The sequence below is a fragment of the Chaetura pelagica genome, unplaced genomic scaffold (assembly GCF_000747805.2).
Source record: "Chaetura pelagica isolate M959 unplaced genomic scaffold, ChaPel_1.0 scaffold416, whole genome shotgun sequence".
NCBI lineage: Eukaryota > Metazoa > Chordata > Aves > Apodiformes > Apodidae > Chaetura > Chaetura pelagica.
In genome coordinates this window covers 1237270-1250078 of record NW_009953579.1, presented here as the reverse complement: position 1 = coordinate 1250078, position 12809 = coordinate 1237270, and the positions used below count along the sequence as shown (strand labels likewise).

At 36.7% G+C, this 12809-nt stretch overlaps 1 protein-coding gene across 1 annotated transcript in view; it reads right to left on the bottom strand.

Moving 5' to 3' along the window:
* The window catches only part of LOC104390592 (tau-tubulin kinase 2-like), a gene marked incomplete at its 3' end in the record, with an annotated part of 37847 nt that extends 33982 nt beyond the window's left edge, over positions 1 to 3865 (bottom strand). The window contains exon 1 of the mRNA XM_009999756.1: positions 3797 to 3865. Within this exon, the coding sequence (XP_009998058.1) occupies positions 3797 to 3865 (69 nt within the window). The remainder of the gene's footprint in view (positions 1 to 3796) is intronic.
* Positions 3866 to 12809: the final 8944 nt, after the last annotated feature.

The following is a 12809-nucleotide window of genomic DNA, read 5'->3' as shown; positions in this document are numbered from 1 at the left end:
CTTTTTTCCTGCTTGTGTGCTTAAAAATATGTTTTTTAAAAAAGAAACAAAAAAATGAAACAAAACAAACACACCACTGCACAAATAAACAGATCAATTTCTATCCTCATATGCAGTACACCAGATCATTAATGCATATCTAATAATGACATCAGTCAATAACTCCAGGCACAAATGAACCTCTCTTTGATTGTAGAAAAAATATTTTCCACACCCTTTGTTGCTGGGTCACACATCACATTAAGCAATGAGCCCACATTTTCCTTGGTCTGATGTCCCTGCAGAAGCCTCTCTCATTGCTTTTCACATCCCTTGGCAGTTTCAACTTCCAGCTGAGGTCTGGCTTTCATAAATATTAATTCCAAAATTCAGAGACAATATTTCCATATTAATCTTGGGCAGCCCATCCCTGTTTCCACTTTCTCTTCATTTGCACTTTGCTTTTGAGTTCAGAGAGGGGCTGGCTGTTCAATCATACTGGCCTCCTGCCTCATCTGCTCAACATCTTTCACCTGGACAAGGACCATGTTACCCTTGTTTACACCTGCACCACATTCTCCCATTTTGTACATCAGGTTCAAGCTTTTCTTATTTGCATTAGGCATCTCACACTGCAAACTCATCCTCTCTGTTCTGTCTTTCACTTCTCTTTGTATGTTTCAAGTCTAAAGCATACCATGTCCAGCATGTTTTATATTAGTACTTTCACTTACACTACATACCGAGTGATGTTCTTACACCTACCTAAAAGCAATCACCATTACAATCAAGACTCTCCAAGTCAGGATTGTAATAAATGTTACAAAGACAAAAAAGAGGGACAAGAAAAGGCATAGAGAAAGGATAAAACGCTACTAGGTACAGACACCAGTATAGAAGAAGGGTATCACTGAGGAAAAAAAAAACAACAAAACTTAATGTTTTTCCTATGCTTACTTTTCAAAATAGAATCACTCAAAAGTATGTCTAAGTTAAAATTAAATCTAACTGAGCCTAGTTTTTTAAAAATGCTTGTGTCCACAAGTTCCAGGTATGTTTTCATGATTACAAAGACAAAGATCTTGAACAGCAAAAATTCTGAAAACTGCACTTCAGCTGTAACTCTTCACATAACTTACGGAATGAGTGCTTTTTTTCTTCTTAAACTGGTTACAAAAAAATTCTCTCATGTAGTCACACTAAAGAGCTGCCATTCTTCAATGGGGAAAAAGGTAGGACACTGGGAGAGTTCCACAAGAAAAAAAAAATTAGAAGTACTACTGATAGATACACATGGCACTCAATGCCAGCAAAACTTGAAAGTCCACTGGTTTATAACACCTCATTTTTCTATACAAGGAATTTTTAAGTACTCCACTGCTTCAAGAACACTAGCAAAAAACTTCAATACTTCACAGCCTAACCGAGCACTAAGGAATTCCTAAAATTTGCATGCTATTTTCCTCCAGTGTAGACTGTCCTAGGAAATCCTGAACTAAGAACGAGTTATACTGCCTTAGAAGCCATCAAGAAATCCTAAATGTTTACTACAGAAACTAAGAAATTTAAGAGTTATCCAGACAGTATTTGGCACTCATCTACCTGTGATACTTGATCTGGAAAACATACGATTTAAAATGTATAATCACATGAGATGAACAACAGCCTACACTCAAGATTTTCCAAAAAACACCAATGTGATCATCATTTTTTATTACACAAGAAAGAAAACAAACATGATAAAAACAGGACTACTGTTGCACATATCAGACAGCTGAGCAGTTTTGTGGATAGCTATTTATTAATAGACTGTTATCTTATTCTATTTGATCTGACTCAAGACTATGCTTTCACAGTTTTTACTTCACTGTATTATTGAGATGCAACATAAAAAGGTTTTTTTACAAATACACTCCAAAGATAGCCATGTAGGTTTTATTTACACAAAAAGAAATTAAAAAGGTTTCTCACACAAAGCTAGTACCAGCTTCCTGCATTTTTAAATGAAGGTCAGGGCACAAGACAGTCAAAATTATTTTCTGTGTATTAATTTGAAATGAATGATGAATCTGCATCTTCCTCTATGTTGGCTGGATGGCTGCACCCAGAGAGTTGCAGTCAATGGGTTCAGTGTCCCAGTGGAGGCAAGTGACAAGTGGTGTTCCTCAGGGGTCAGTACTGTTCAACACTGTTCACTGTCACTGCTGTTCAACACCTTTGTTGGAGACATGGACAGTGAGACTGAGTGTATCCTCAGCAAGTTTGCTGACGATACCAAGCTGTGTGGTGTGGTTGACACCTTAGAGAGCAGCCTTGAGGAAAAGGAATTTGGGATGGTAGTAGATGAGAAGCTCAACATGAGCCACTAATGTGCACTGGAGCCCAGAGGGCCAACCACATTCTGGGCTGCAGGGTCAGGGAGGTGGTTTATCCCCTCTACTCTGCTCTGGTGAGACCACACCTGGAGTACTGAATATATTGCTCTGAAGCCTTGATCATAGAAAAGACATGAAGCTGCTAGAGAGGATCCAGAGAAGGGCCACAAAGACAATCAAAGGGCTGGAGCACCTCTGCTATGAAGACAGGCTGAGGGAGTTGGGGCTGTTCAGCCTGGAGAAGGCTCTAAGGATACCTTACAGTGGCCTTCCCGTACATGAAGAAGCCTACAGGAAAGCTGGGGAGAGGCTTTTCACCAGAGAGTGTAGCGATAGGACCAGGGGTAACAGTTTTAAATTGAAAAAAGACAGATTTAGGTTAGACATCAGGAAGAAATTCTTCACCATGAGGGTAATAAGGCACTGGAATAGGGCTGCCCGGGGAAGTTATGGAAGCCCCCTCCCTAGAGGTGTTTAAAGCCAGGCTAGATGAAGCTTTGTGCAACCTGGTCTAGTGTGAGGTGTTCCTGCTCATAGCAGGGTGGTTGGAACTAGATGATCTTTAAGGCCCGTTCCAACCTTAGCCATTCACCCATGATTCTATGATTCTACGTTCTGTCTCACTGTTTAAAACTGAATAAAATTGAAATATGGGAGTAATATAAAGCCACAATGTTGCAGAAAAATAGTGATTCAGTACCCACTCACAGCCTTCTAAACACATAGAGACGCTCAAAATACTGAGTGGATTTTATTATTATTATTTTTTAGGTTTTTTTACATCTCAAAAAAATCCACCAGCAAAAAAAAATTCTAAGGTGATCAGGGGAATGGGGAAGGAACCATGAGAATTCAACCCAATTTTCCCAACAAAAACAGTTTCAAATTGATACTATTCCCCTCTAGGTGTAAATCAAGGATATGAATACCAAAAGCGAACAGAGCTATTTACAGTGAAGCCAATACTGGCACACAATCAAATGGATATAAATCAACCAAGAATATATCTATGCTACAAAATATAACAAACAAAAACCATTTCTAATTGGAAGAGCAGCAAAGTCCTGAAAGATCTTCCTACAAGAAGTAACAGATCTCATAACCTGACTAGTTTCAATCGGGTGCCTGACTGATTTCTAAAATGGATTGATATAATCACTGGCTGATTGGATTCAATATACACACAGAACTTTTCCACTTGTACTCTGTACAGGCATTAAGTCAGGATTTAAAAGCTTTCCTAGGTCCTTACCATCCATATAACTTCTTTTAAAAGTAGGATAAAAGAGGATCAAGTGTTTTTGAAGTCCTTTCACCATTTAACATAAGTATTAAAAACCCCCACATCTCACAAGTATTTTGAAACTGATTTCAAAGCACAAACTACCTACTGTTAAAGCATGTTTTAAAGAAGAAAAAGAACTGCAGGAAGGCATACTCACCACTTTCCATCTTTCTTTGACCAAGATTCCCACACTGAGGATGTCAGGCTGCTCCCCTCCTCCACTCATTGCAACCTCCTGATGCAATGGAGCTGCTATGCAAAGTCTAAGTCAGTAGAAACCAGCCAGATCCCAGGAGTGGCTTCCATTTAACCAGTGACTGCAGAAACAGAGAAAAACATGCGATCTCAGTGATTAACAAAATAACATGAAATAAGAAAAAGCTGTGTTTCTCAACTAGCACCCTTGACTATTTTTTGTAACCTATAGTGACTTCTGTTGGAATTCTAGCCACACAACTTCCAGCATAGAAAGACATTTAAGTATATTCTTCCTTAGTTTTTAACCTCCAAGCCCAATCTCAAAATAGTACTAACGAGTATAAACGTTTTCAGAGTTACATTCTGCAGGCGCTTTCAAATTGCTGTAAATCACATTTATATTTAAATTTAGTTTTCATAACAACTTTAAAAATTTAATTAATAATTTAATAATTAATTTAATTTATAGTAATACAGAATTATAAGCTTACAGTAAGATTAACCAAAAAAATTCCAAAATTAAAAATAGACACATAAATTGTAATTGTAATTTAATTTATTGCACTGCATACAAACTATTCCACATTTTGCAATATGTTTCACATAGCCATGATTAGTTATGATCAAATATGTCTGAAGTATAGTTTTGTTTGTTTATGTCAGGGCGTAAATAGCTAAAGGGAAGACCTTGTCTTAGATTTTTTTTTATTTTCTGGCTTTAGGCAATCATCTCTATATTAGATTTTATATAGCAATATAAAAATTTGTCTTTTAGAAATTTATCCATCCATAATGGCTCCCATTAGCAATTACTACAATCAATTAAAAGCTTATTTCAATTATTTGAAACTTTTATAGAATTGTGCTTATTTGTTACACTGGTATAATTACACAAGTTAAACTCTTTGGGCAAACTCTCTTATCCAATAAGGTTCTTCAAAAGTGTATTTGCTTTGGGTTTATTTTTATCCTTCCAAAATAGCATTAACTAAAAGTGAAAAATTATTTTCTCCAGGAATCAACACACAAATGCCATGCAAAGTTGGTACAACCAGTCTGATTTAAATTAGCAGTATTAGCCCTTCCTTATAGACAAATGCCAAGCTTACTACTGGGGTTCTCTTTAAAAAACAAACAGAAAACAACAACAAACCAAACACAACCTGCTGCTCAAGAAACATGGCTTTTAAGACAGATGTTTGTTTGACAGCACAGTAACTGTGGGGTTTTTTTCATATTCTTTCATATTTATTTGTCATTATTACTGTATGCCTTTCCTGTTTCATGTGTACATTTTGACACTTAAGCCCATTCCAAAAAGAGACACCTCTGGAGAAAAAATAATCTGAATTATCTGAATAACTAAATTCATACCAAATTAGAGAGGATTACATCCCTGTTAAAGAATGTTCATTCAGAATATATCACCTAAATTGATTTAATTCAAACAAATCAAGGGAAACCAAATAAAGACCGGGTATTCTGAGTAACAGCACCCATGCTGCAATATAATCAAGTTGAACTAAACCAATTCAAACTCACTGGCAAATTGTCCCCTGCAGATAAGGTAAAAAATCTAAAGAGGAGTAATTTCCACGAACACCCTCCACATTACTAACCACTGACCATAATTACTGGCCTTTCTAACAGAATTGTCATAATACAGTCAGGAACTAAGTAAGCTAAAGAGAAAATGGCACTAATGAAGGTGGAAAGCATGTACTATATGATCTTTTCATTTGCTCAGACCTTTGCTTCCCCTTCTACCATCCCCCAGTTACAACAGAGTAGGTGATGGTCTTCACTAAGTAATGCATTTCTTCCTATATTGGGACTTCAAGAGAGGTCTGTTTTTTTTTCCTGACACTTGCTTAGAATAAGTAATGGAGAAGTTACTTATCTCTCTGGAGCAAAATCTAAAATTGGCAAGTATTATTTTTGCTAAAGCTTTCAAACATGAGCAAAATTTATCACCTGTATGAAAAACAGACACTTTATTAAAGCAAAGATATTGAAACAGTGAGTTTAGAGTTTTTGTTAATACAGCTATCAGCCTTGATTTGATATCTCATTTGATGCTTCTTTTTGTAAATATATTTGAAATTACAATTTATATTCACACCTCTGACAAACATTTCTGAGAGCTATCCATTCATGATTCTTGAGCATACTTACAGAGTATCGGTAAGTGGCCCAGAAAGCAATGGTACAATTCACACATCCATAGAACCATCCCATACTTTCAGAATTATTATAGAACATCTTCTTTAATACACAGTTCCTCAATCCTATTCCAATCTACTAATGCAGTTTTAAATTTCTTGTCATCCTATATAAAGCAATAAAATCTATTCTGTATCATCAGTCATGAGTATTCAAAACACCAGAACTTCAAAACCCACTAAACTGACATGCACAGGAGGCAGAAGTTCTCTTCTGAGCCCCTGAAGCAAGGTTCTAAACACCTCTTGAAGTGTAGTAATTAACTGCAAGCATTATTTTACTTCAAAAAACCCACAATATTTTTTAAAAAGTTGAGGCTAATTTGAAGAATCCTGTTTTATGCAGGACCTCAAATAAAGCAGGAGAATTCAGTCACAAATTTCAAGTCCAGAAAGCTTGAAATTAGCCCAAACTTTGATCTGATCAGGCTGCATCACTTCACCTCTTTCACTGAATTAGCACACACTAATATTTAAGAATCCAAATGACAAAGAGTCCCGTCTTCTCTGGTAACATATTCCAGTACCTCCCTTCCCTCACAGTAAGCATGACTTGATTTGCTTCAAGGTTTAATCTAATTTTATTTTCTTGCCAAAGGACTACATTACAGCTTGGAAACCAAATTCCCCTCCCAGTAACTTCAACTCATTTAAGCATCTAAACACATATTTTAACCTTCTCTAAATTAATAAATTAAGTTTTAAGCCTGTCTTCCTTCCTATCCCATGGGACTTCTACATGGTGCTTCTTTGAAAATCCTCTCCTTGCTCCATATTAATTCTTGCAGTACAGGCAACAACATTGAGTTAGACACTAACACTGAACCACACTCAAACCAACATCTAATATGGAGAAAATATGATTTTTAATTTTTTTTTGTGATAGCAGTCCTATTTCCCTAGTGTGAGCAGTTTACACTTCTACTAAATAACAATTCTACCAGATGCTTATCCATTTCCATGCCTACACTCAGGCACTGCTGTGAGAATATGGTTTCTTTAAACCCTTATTCACAATCTGCTCTAGACTGGGTTTCATTGTTCTGATGTGTTCTTTATTGACCTTAGCACTGCATAACTGAAAATCTGTTGATATACTGCAAAAGACAAATGTATTTTTATTCCTTACCTAATAACAGAAAACACACACTCTGACAGGTGCACTTTAGGTTATGATCACTTTCTCAAAATTCATGTCAAGAAATAAAGATGCTATTGGAGAGAACTACATTTAAAGGACTTTTGGACAGACCTCTTTGGAGGTGGTGCTTTGGACTAAACTGCAACTGAAACATCTCTGAATTTTGAAGGACGTTAATTCAGATTGTTTGGCTTATTCTAAATTCCACAGATGAATAAAAGACTCATAAAAGTACATACAGTCCCATTTGTGTTACTGAAATCCAGCCATATGTTGCTTTCAGCACAGCTGTTTAACTGCCTACAATGCTGTAAACAATTTTTAAAAGCTCTACCATGTTCCATATCCCACAAAAGAAGATGACTAGTTATTGACATACAGTTAGGGTGCAAGTTTCTCCTTATTCATTAAAGAGATGATCTTTTAGCAGTCTAGTTTTACAGGTGGCAGTATGGTTGTTTTCTGCTCAACAAATACTTCTTTATAATTCTCAAAAAAAAAGTGATAGTTATTTAATCACAATATCTCGCATAAAATTCTGTATTCATTAACTCATTGGTTTTCTTATCAGACTAGAGAAAATGTGTAAGATAGCAGAATGAACACAATTAAAGGCAGTTAGTCCTCTGTCAATTTTATTTTCATGTGACAGGTCATGGAAAAACTAGGACAACACAGTGAGTACAGACTTTGTTCCATAAGCTAAGCCTTTGCCTGGGAACTGTTCACAGTATAATATAAGAAGAGGTAAAGGAGGGTTAGTGCTTATATTCAGAATTTAGTATTTTACAAACAGTATCCATTCTTTAAAAGTCTTCTATACTTGTAATTGCTTTTAAGTACATATTCCCCTTGCAAAAGATGACCTTAATTTACCCAAGTATACTAAAAGATTACATGGTATTAGAAAACAATAGTGCAAAACTTCCAGAAAAAAAAATCAATTTTGTAAAAGTTGATTCTAGCTCAGCAAGCTACAATGTAATTTGTGTACACGCATATAATTTCTTTAGACATGACTGACCCAAACCAAAGCCAAACACTGGCTGTTCACCAGCCTTTTTAGATGTTTAAATCCAGATCTTAGGTTGTGAAAATAGAACAGACTATTTTTGCTGAATGGAGGTACTATAAGTATCAGGAAAAAGCAAGTAAGGACAGAAAATTACTTTCCTTTCGCAGAAAGGAAAGAAAATGTGTCCTGTTGCCTCCCCTGTGGGATAGTATCAATCTTTTCCTATTAGGAACTCTCTATGCTTATTAGGAGCTGTATCTGCCAATCTTAATTTAATTTAAAATACTACTAAATTAACTGGAAGCTACCAAAGTTGCTTTCCACTTCTGTACTTTGTACTTTTGAGCAGAAGAATTTAAAGGAACAAGGAAAAGTTTAACAAACCAGCATAAAGAGACAATCAGGGCAGGAAATATTCAAAGGTCCTAATTCCACCACATTTATTATAAAGTCTACTTTCTTAGGCTAAGAAGCATGATAAAATTGTAAACTCTAAGATTAGAAATGTTTAAATTGTGTCTGTTTGAACATCCAAACTAGAAAGCTACAATCTGAATATTTTCTAAATACGTTCAATAGAGGCTGGGGTCCTGAAAATTATTATGCAGCATGTAAATGAGATAACTAAATTTAAAGGCCTTGAGCTAAATTTCCAACTCTACTGGTTGTGGAGAAAATATTTTTTAAAATTCAACACATAACCAAAACCATTTTAGATTTTTTTATCTCAAGTTCTTGGGTGCCAAAATACTCATCATCACTTGCAGATTCCAGGTGTGAAAAGCTTCCAACTGTCTTGTGTGCTGTTGCCAAAGAATCTAGATTTCCTTCTGGCAACTTCTGCACTTATAGCTATGTTGTTATTACAGAAGTGGCAATATTTTCTCAGTTTGAAGACAGAGTTAAAAATATAACATTTAACTGCCTTCTTTTAAAACCACATATTTAAAGCTACCACAGTATTCTAGCTCACAAGAGATTTTACAAAAACCCAAGTAAGGCCAAGTAGGATATTTTATCTTCTACTAAACCAACAGATAAGGTGGCAAACCCCTGAGTTTTAGGCACAGAAATCCCTCTTCATGTCCAAAATAGAATGACCAACTTTAAAATTAAATTGAACTTGAAAGCAATTGCTCTGATGTAAATTTTACTTATGTTTCTTGATTAGATAAACTGAGATAACAGGTACTTGTCATCTAGCCAAAAAAAAGGGAAGCACCTGAGTACACATGTGACAGGGTGAAACTATATAGGGTTGTGGATTCTATGAGAAACACAGCATGTAAATTATTACCTACAGGAAATAAGAAATTTTTGGTCAGGGAGAATTAGAATTAGTCATAAAACAAAGTCTATTTAATCCATTATATCTTTGCCATGGTATTTTCCAGCTGACTGAGTTAATTTCCCAATTTAATCTGTCACACAATTGCACAAAGACTTATGTCAGAATAAGAAAAAGAATGGAAGTTAGCTGTGGAGGACAGAGAGAGGGTGGACTACTGTGGTGCTTTCAACTCAAACTCACTGAACTACAACCTCAGGTGAAGAGCCTTTCATACAGCCTTAGGTTCACTACAACTGTTGTGGTATTTACAACAAACCTCAATGAAATTAGACGTGAAGGGCAGGGAGGTTGGTGTTGCTATTATAAGAGTTTAGTTTACCTGTCATAAAAGCCTTCTTCTAAGAAACTAGTCCTCTGATCACTTACATGACATACAAATGGAAAGTCAGTTCTGCAATTACCTGAATGATACAATGATACAATAACTATTTTTCAAGATCTTTGTAAAATTTTCATTGCAAAAGAGTTAAGTGATGGTGAAGTGTGGTTTTGAACATGGATACAAAGACAGCTTGAAGTAAAACAATTAAGATATTTAAAGTAGTGACATAGTAATATAGTATAAAATAATGTATACTCTGAATTTATTAGGAAAATAAAAATATTTGTTTCCAGTTTTTTTAAATGCTGGAATAGTCAGTTATCTTTATAGGATACACTTTGAATATTAATGGATTACTATAATGTCCCTAACTTTATATACCAAGGAATAACATTTAAGACACTCCAAACTACTGTCCTTTCCACTAGTACCACCTATTTCTATTATTTCTTAAATCAATTTTCTCAGTAAGAAAAAACACTCAACCTAGGTATACAACACACAACTACAGAAGACAAGAAAGCAAACAATACAATGATCTGAAGAACTTGTTCCAAAGCCTACATGACTTTTGGCAGCACATACACAGCGATTTATAGAGGAGAAGAGCAGCTGCTAAGGACTGTGCAAAAATGATGCCAGGGCATGTACACAACTAACTGCTATTAAGTGCTGAATGCTTCACCCCATCAAGTAAAGTTCAGGACAAACTCTAAATATAAATGGGAACAGCACTTAATTTTTTAGAAAATAATAAAAAAAGAATCAGCAGAGATAGTCTGGTGAGATAACTCAGTGGCAGACTGCAAGATTATAAATGCATAAAGCAATCTGGACCTCACTAACAAAAGCTGAGAATTCTCTTGATAATGTCAGTTGATAAAGCACATCACAAAAAACAGGGTGAATAAGGCCTGACAGTTCACTAAGCGGAACAAGAGAAAAATAGAGGAAGAATCTTTTTTTAATCTGTAACATCTAGTATCTTAGCACCCTTATCTTAAGGGCACATAACTAAATCTGAAGCAGTATTGTGATAAAGAGAGGGCACTGGCTGTGCACACACAGGTATTTCATCTCCTTAAACACCTGAAGACAGCAGCTCTCCTTTTTGCCAATGTGTGAAATGAGGTCAGTAATTCCTACACTAAGGAAGATGACTCCAAAAGAGCCTGGCTGACAGGAAGATGGAATTCAAGTGAGCCCACACAGGGCAGAAGGTCTACCAAATTTAGACAGGCTTTGGCCTCCTCGATGAGGGGAATACACAGCCATTCTGTTACACAATGCAGCAATCTCTGAAAGAGTTAAGGAGGAAAGATGCACCATCACATTATAGTTCATGCAGGAGTGTCCTGGTTTTGCTAGCACAGAATTATCTATTTTTTCCTGTTTAGAGAAACTAGTTTTGAAAGACTGCAGAGTCCAATTTTGTGATAACAAAAGAGATAAGATGCTCTGGTATGCAGGTTTCCATAGTGACTAAGGTCTGAGGGTAGTTTTGAACCATGCAGGTGCAGTGGGCTGGGAGGGTCAAAGCCCTGGGCAGCTGACCCAAGTGGCCAAATGAAACATTCCACACTGTAACCATCACCCTCACTATAAAATGGGAAGTCTGCAGGGATGTTTTGGGGCTTACACCATGGCTGTCTTCGCAAGAGGGTCTCATCTGTCTCATTGGTTGTCCTGCGCCTGAGGCATCTTCCTCTGTTGGCTGAGACCATCACATTCTAGCTGGAGCTGTTGTGCTGGCAGTGTTGGGCATTCAGCCTGCACTGCTGGAAGTGCACAGCTTGCAACTATCTGGAGCTGAGTATAACTCTGTATCTTATATTAGTGTTGGGGTTAATATTAGTTCATTATTATTATTCTATTAAATCTGTTTTCATCCCTTCTTTTTCCCAATTCCCCCTCCTGGGTGGGCTTAAGTGATGGAGCAGCTGTCCAACCCACAACAAGGGCACACCTCAGTATATTCCAGGAGGATTGTATTTCTAGCAGTAAGTCAACAGCACTAGAGAAGTCAGGCTCAAAGAGAAGACAAAAACCACAGAGACCTTGTGCTGACCCTCATGCCCAGAACAACTCAGCACTGATGTCAATACCTGCTCTACGGGATCCTGCTCTAGCAGAGGGATTGGACTAAATACATAATCCATACAATCCATAAAACAAAGGAGATGGATAGCTCATATAGAACTTCCTGACCAGTCCAGCCCTAAAAAAACATTTGTGCTGGGAATTTCCAAGTTACAGGGGTTACAGTCAACAACATGACTTGGCCAGAGCACACACTTGCTTTGTAGCCCTACCTGAAGGAAGCTCTAAGCAACAGCGACTGAAACTTGAGGTCCTCATAGCATAGACAGCCAATCACAAGAGCACACTGGCTGCATTTGATCGAAGATCCACCAAGCCCAGTCTCCTGTCTCTGACTCACCAGTAGCAAATGTCTATGAAAGGACACAAAAGCATAATTATACTTTCTCAGAATATTTTCTGATAATATAGCAAGCTGGGACACAAAACACTTACTGACTCAAAGACGGTATTTAAGAACATTCATCTCTGAGTTAATCAGAACTTTTCTGATTCCATGATAGCTTTTAGCATCCATCCATAACACTATACTGCAAGTAAATTGTAACTTTATTGCATGTGGTAGGAACAATATTTGCTTCCAATTTGTCTTCTGCTAGTTACATTTGAGGTTCACTTGCTACCCATTCACCGCTTAGTCCTATGCAGGGAATAATACACTGCTACCATATGCATTTACCTCTTCACCTATTTAGTCTTTCACTGATTTTTATCACCATCTGTGTGCTGTTTCCAGTACATGCACTCTGAGATGTGGAGACCTGCATAGTCATCAGGCACTGGCCTGCTATTGTCAGAGTGCCCCTAAGATCCCATTCCAG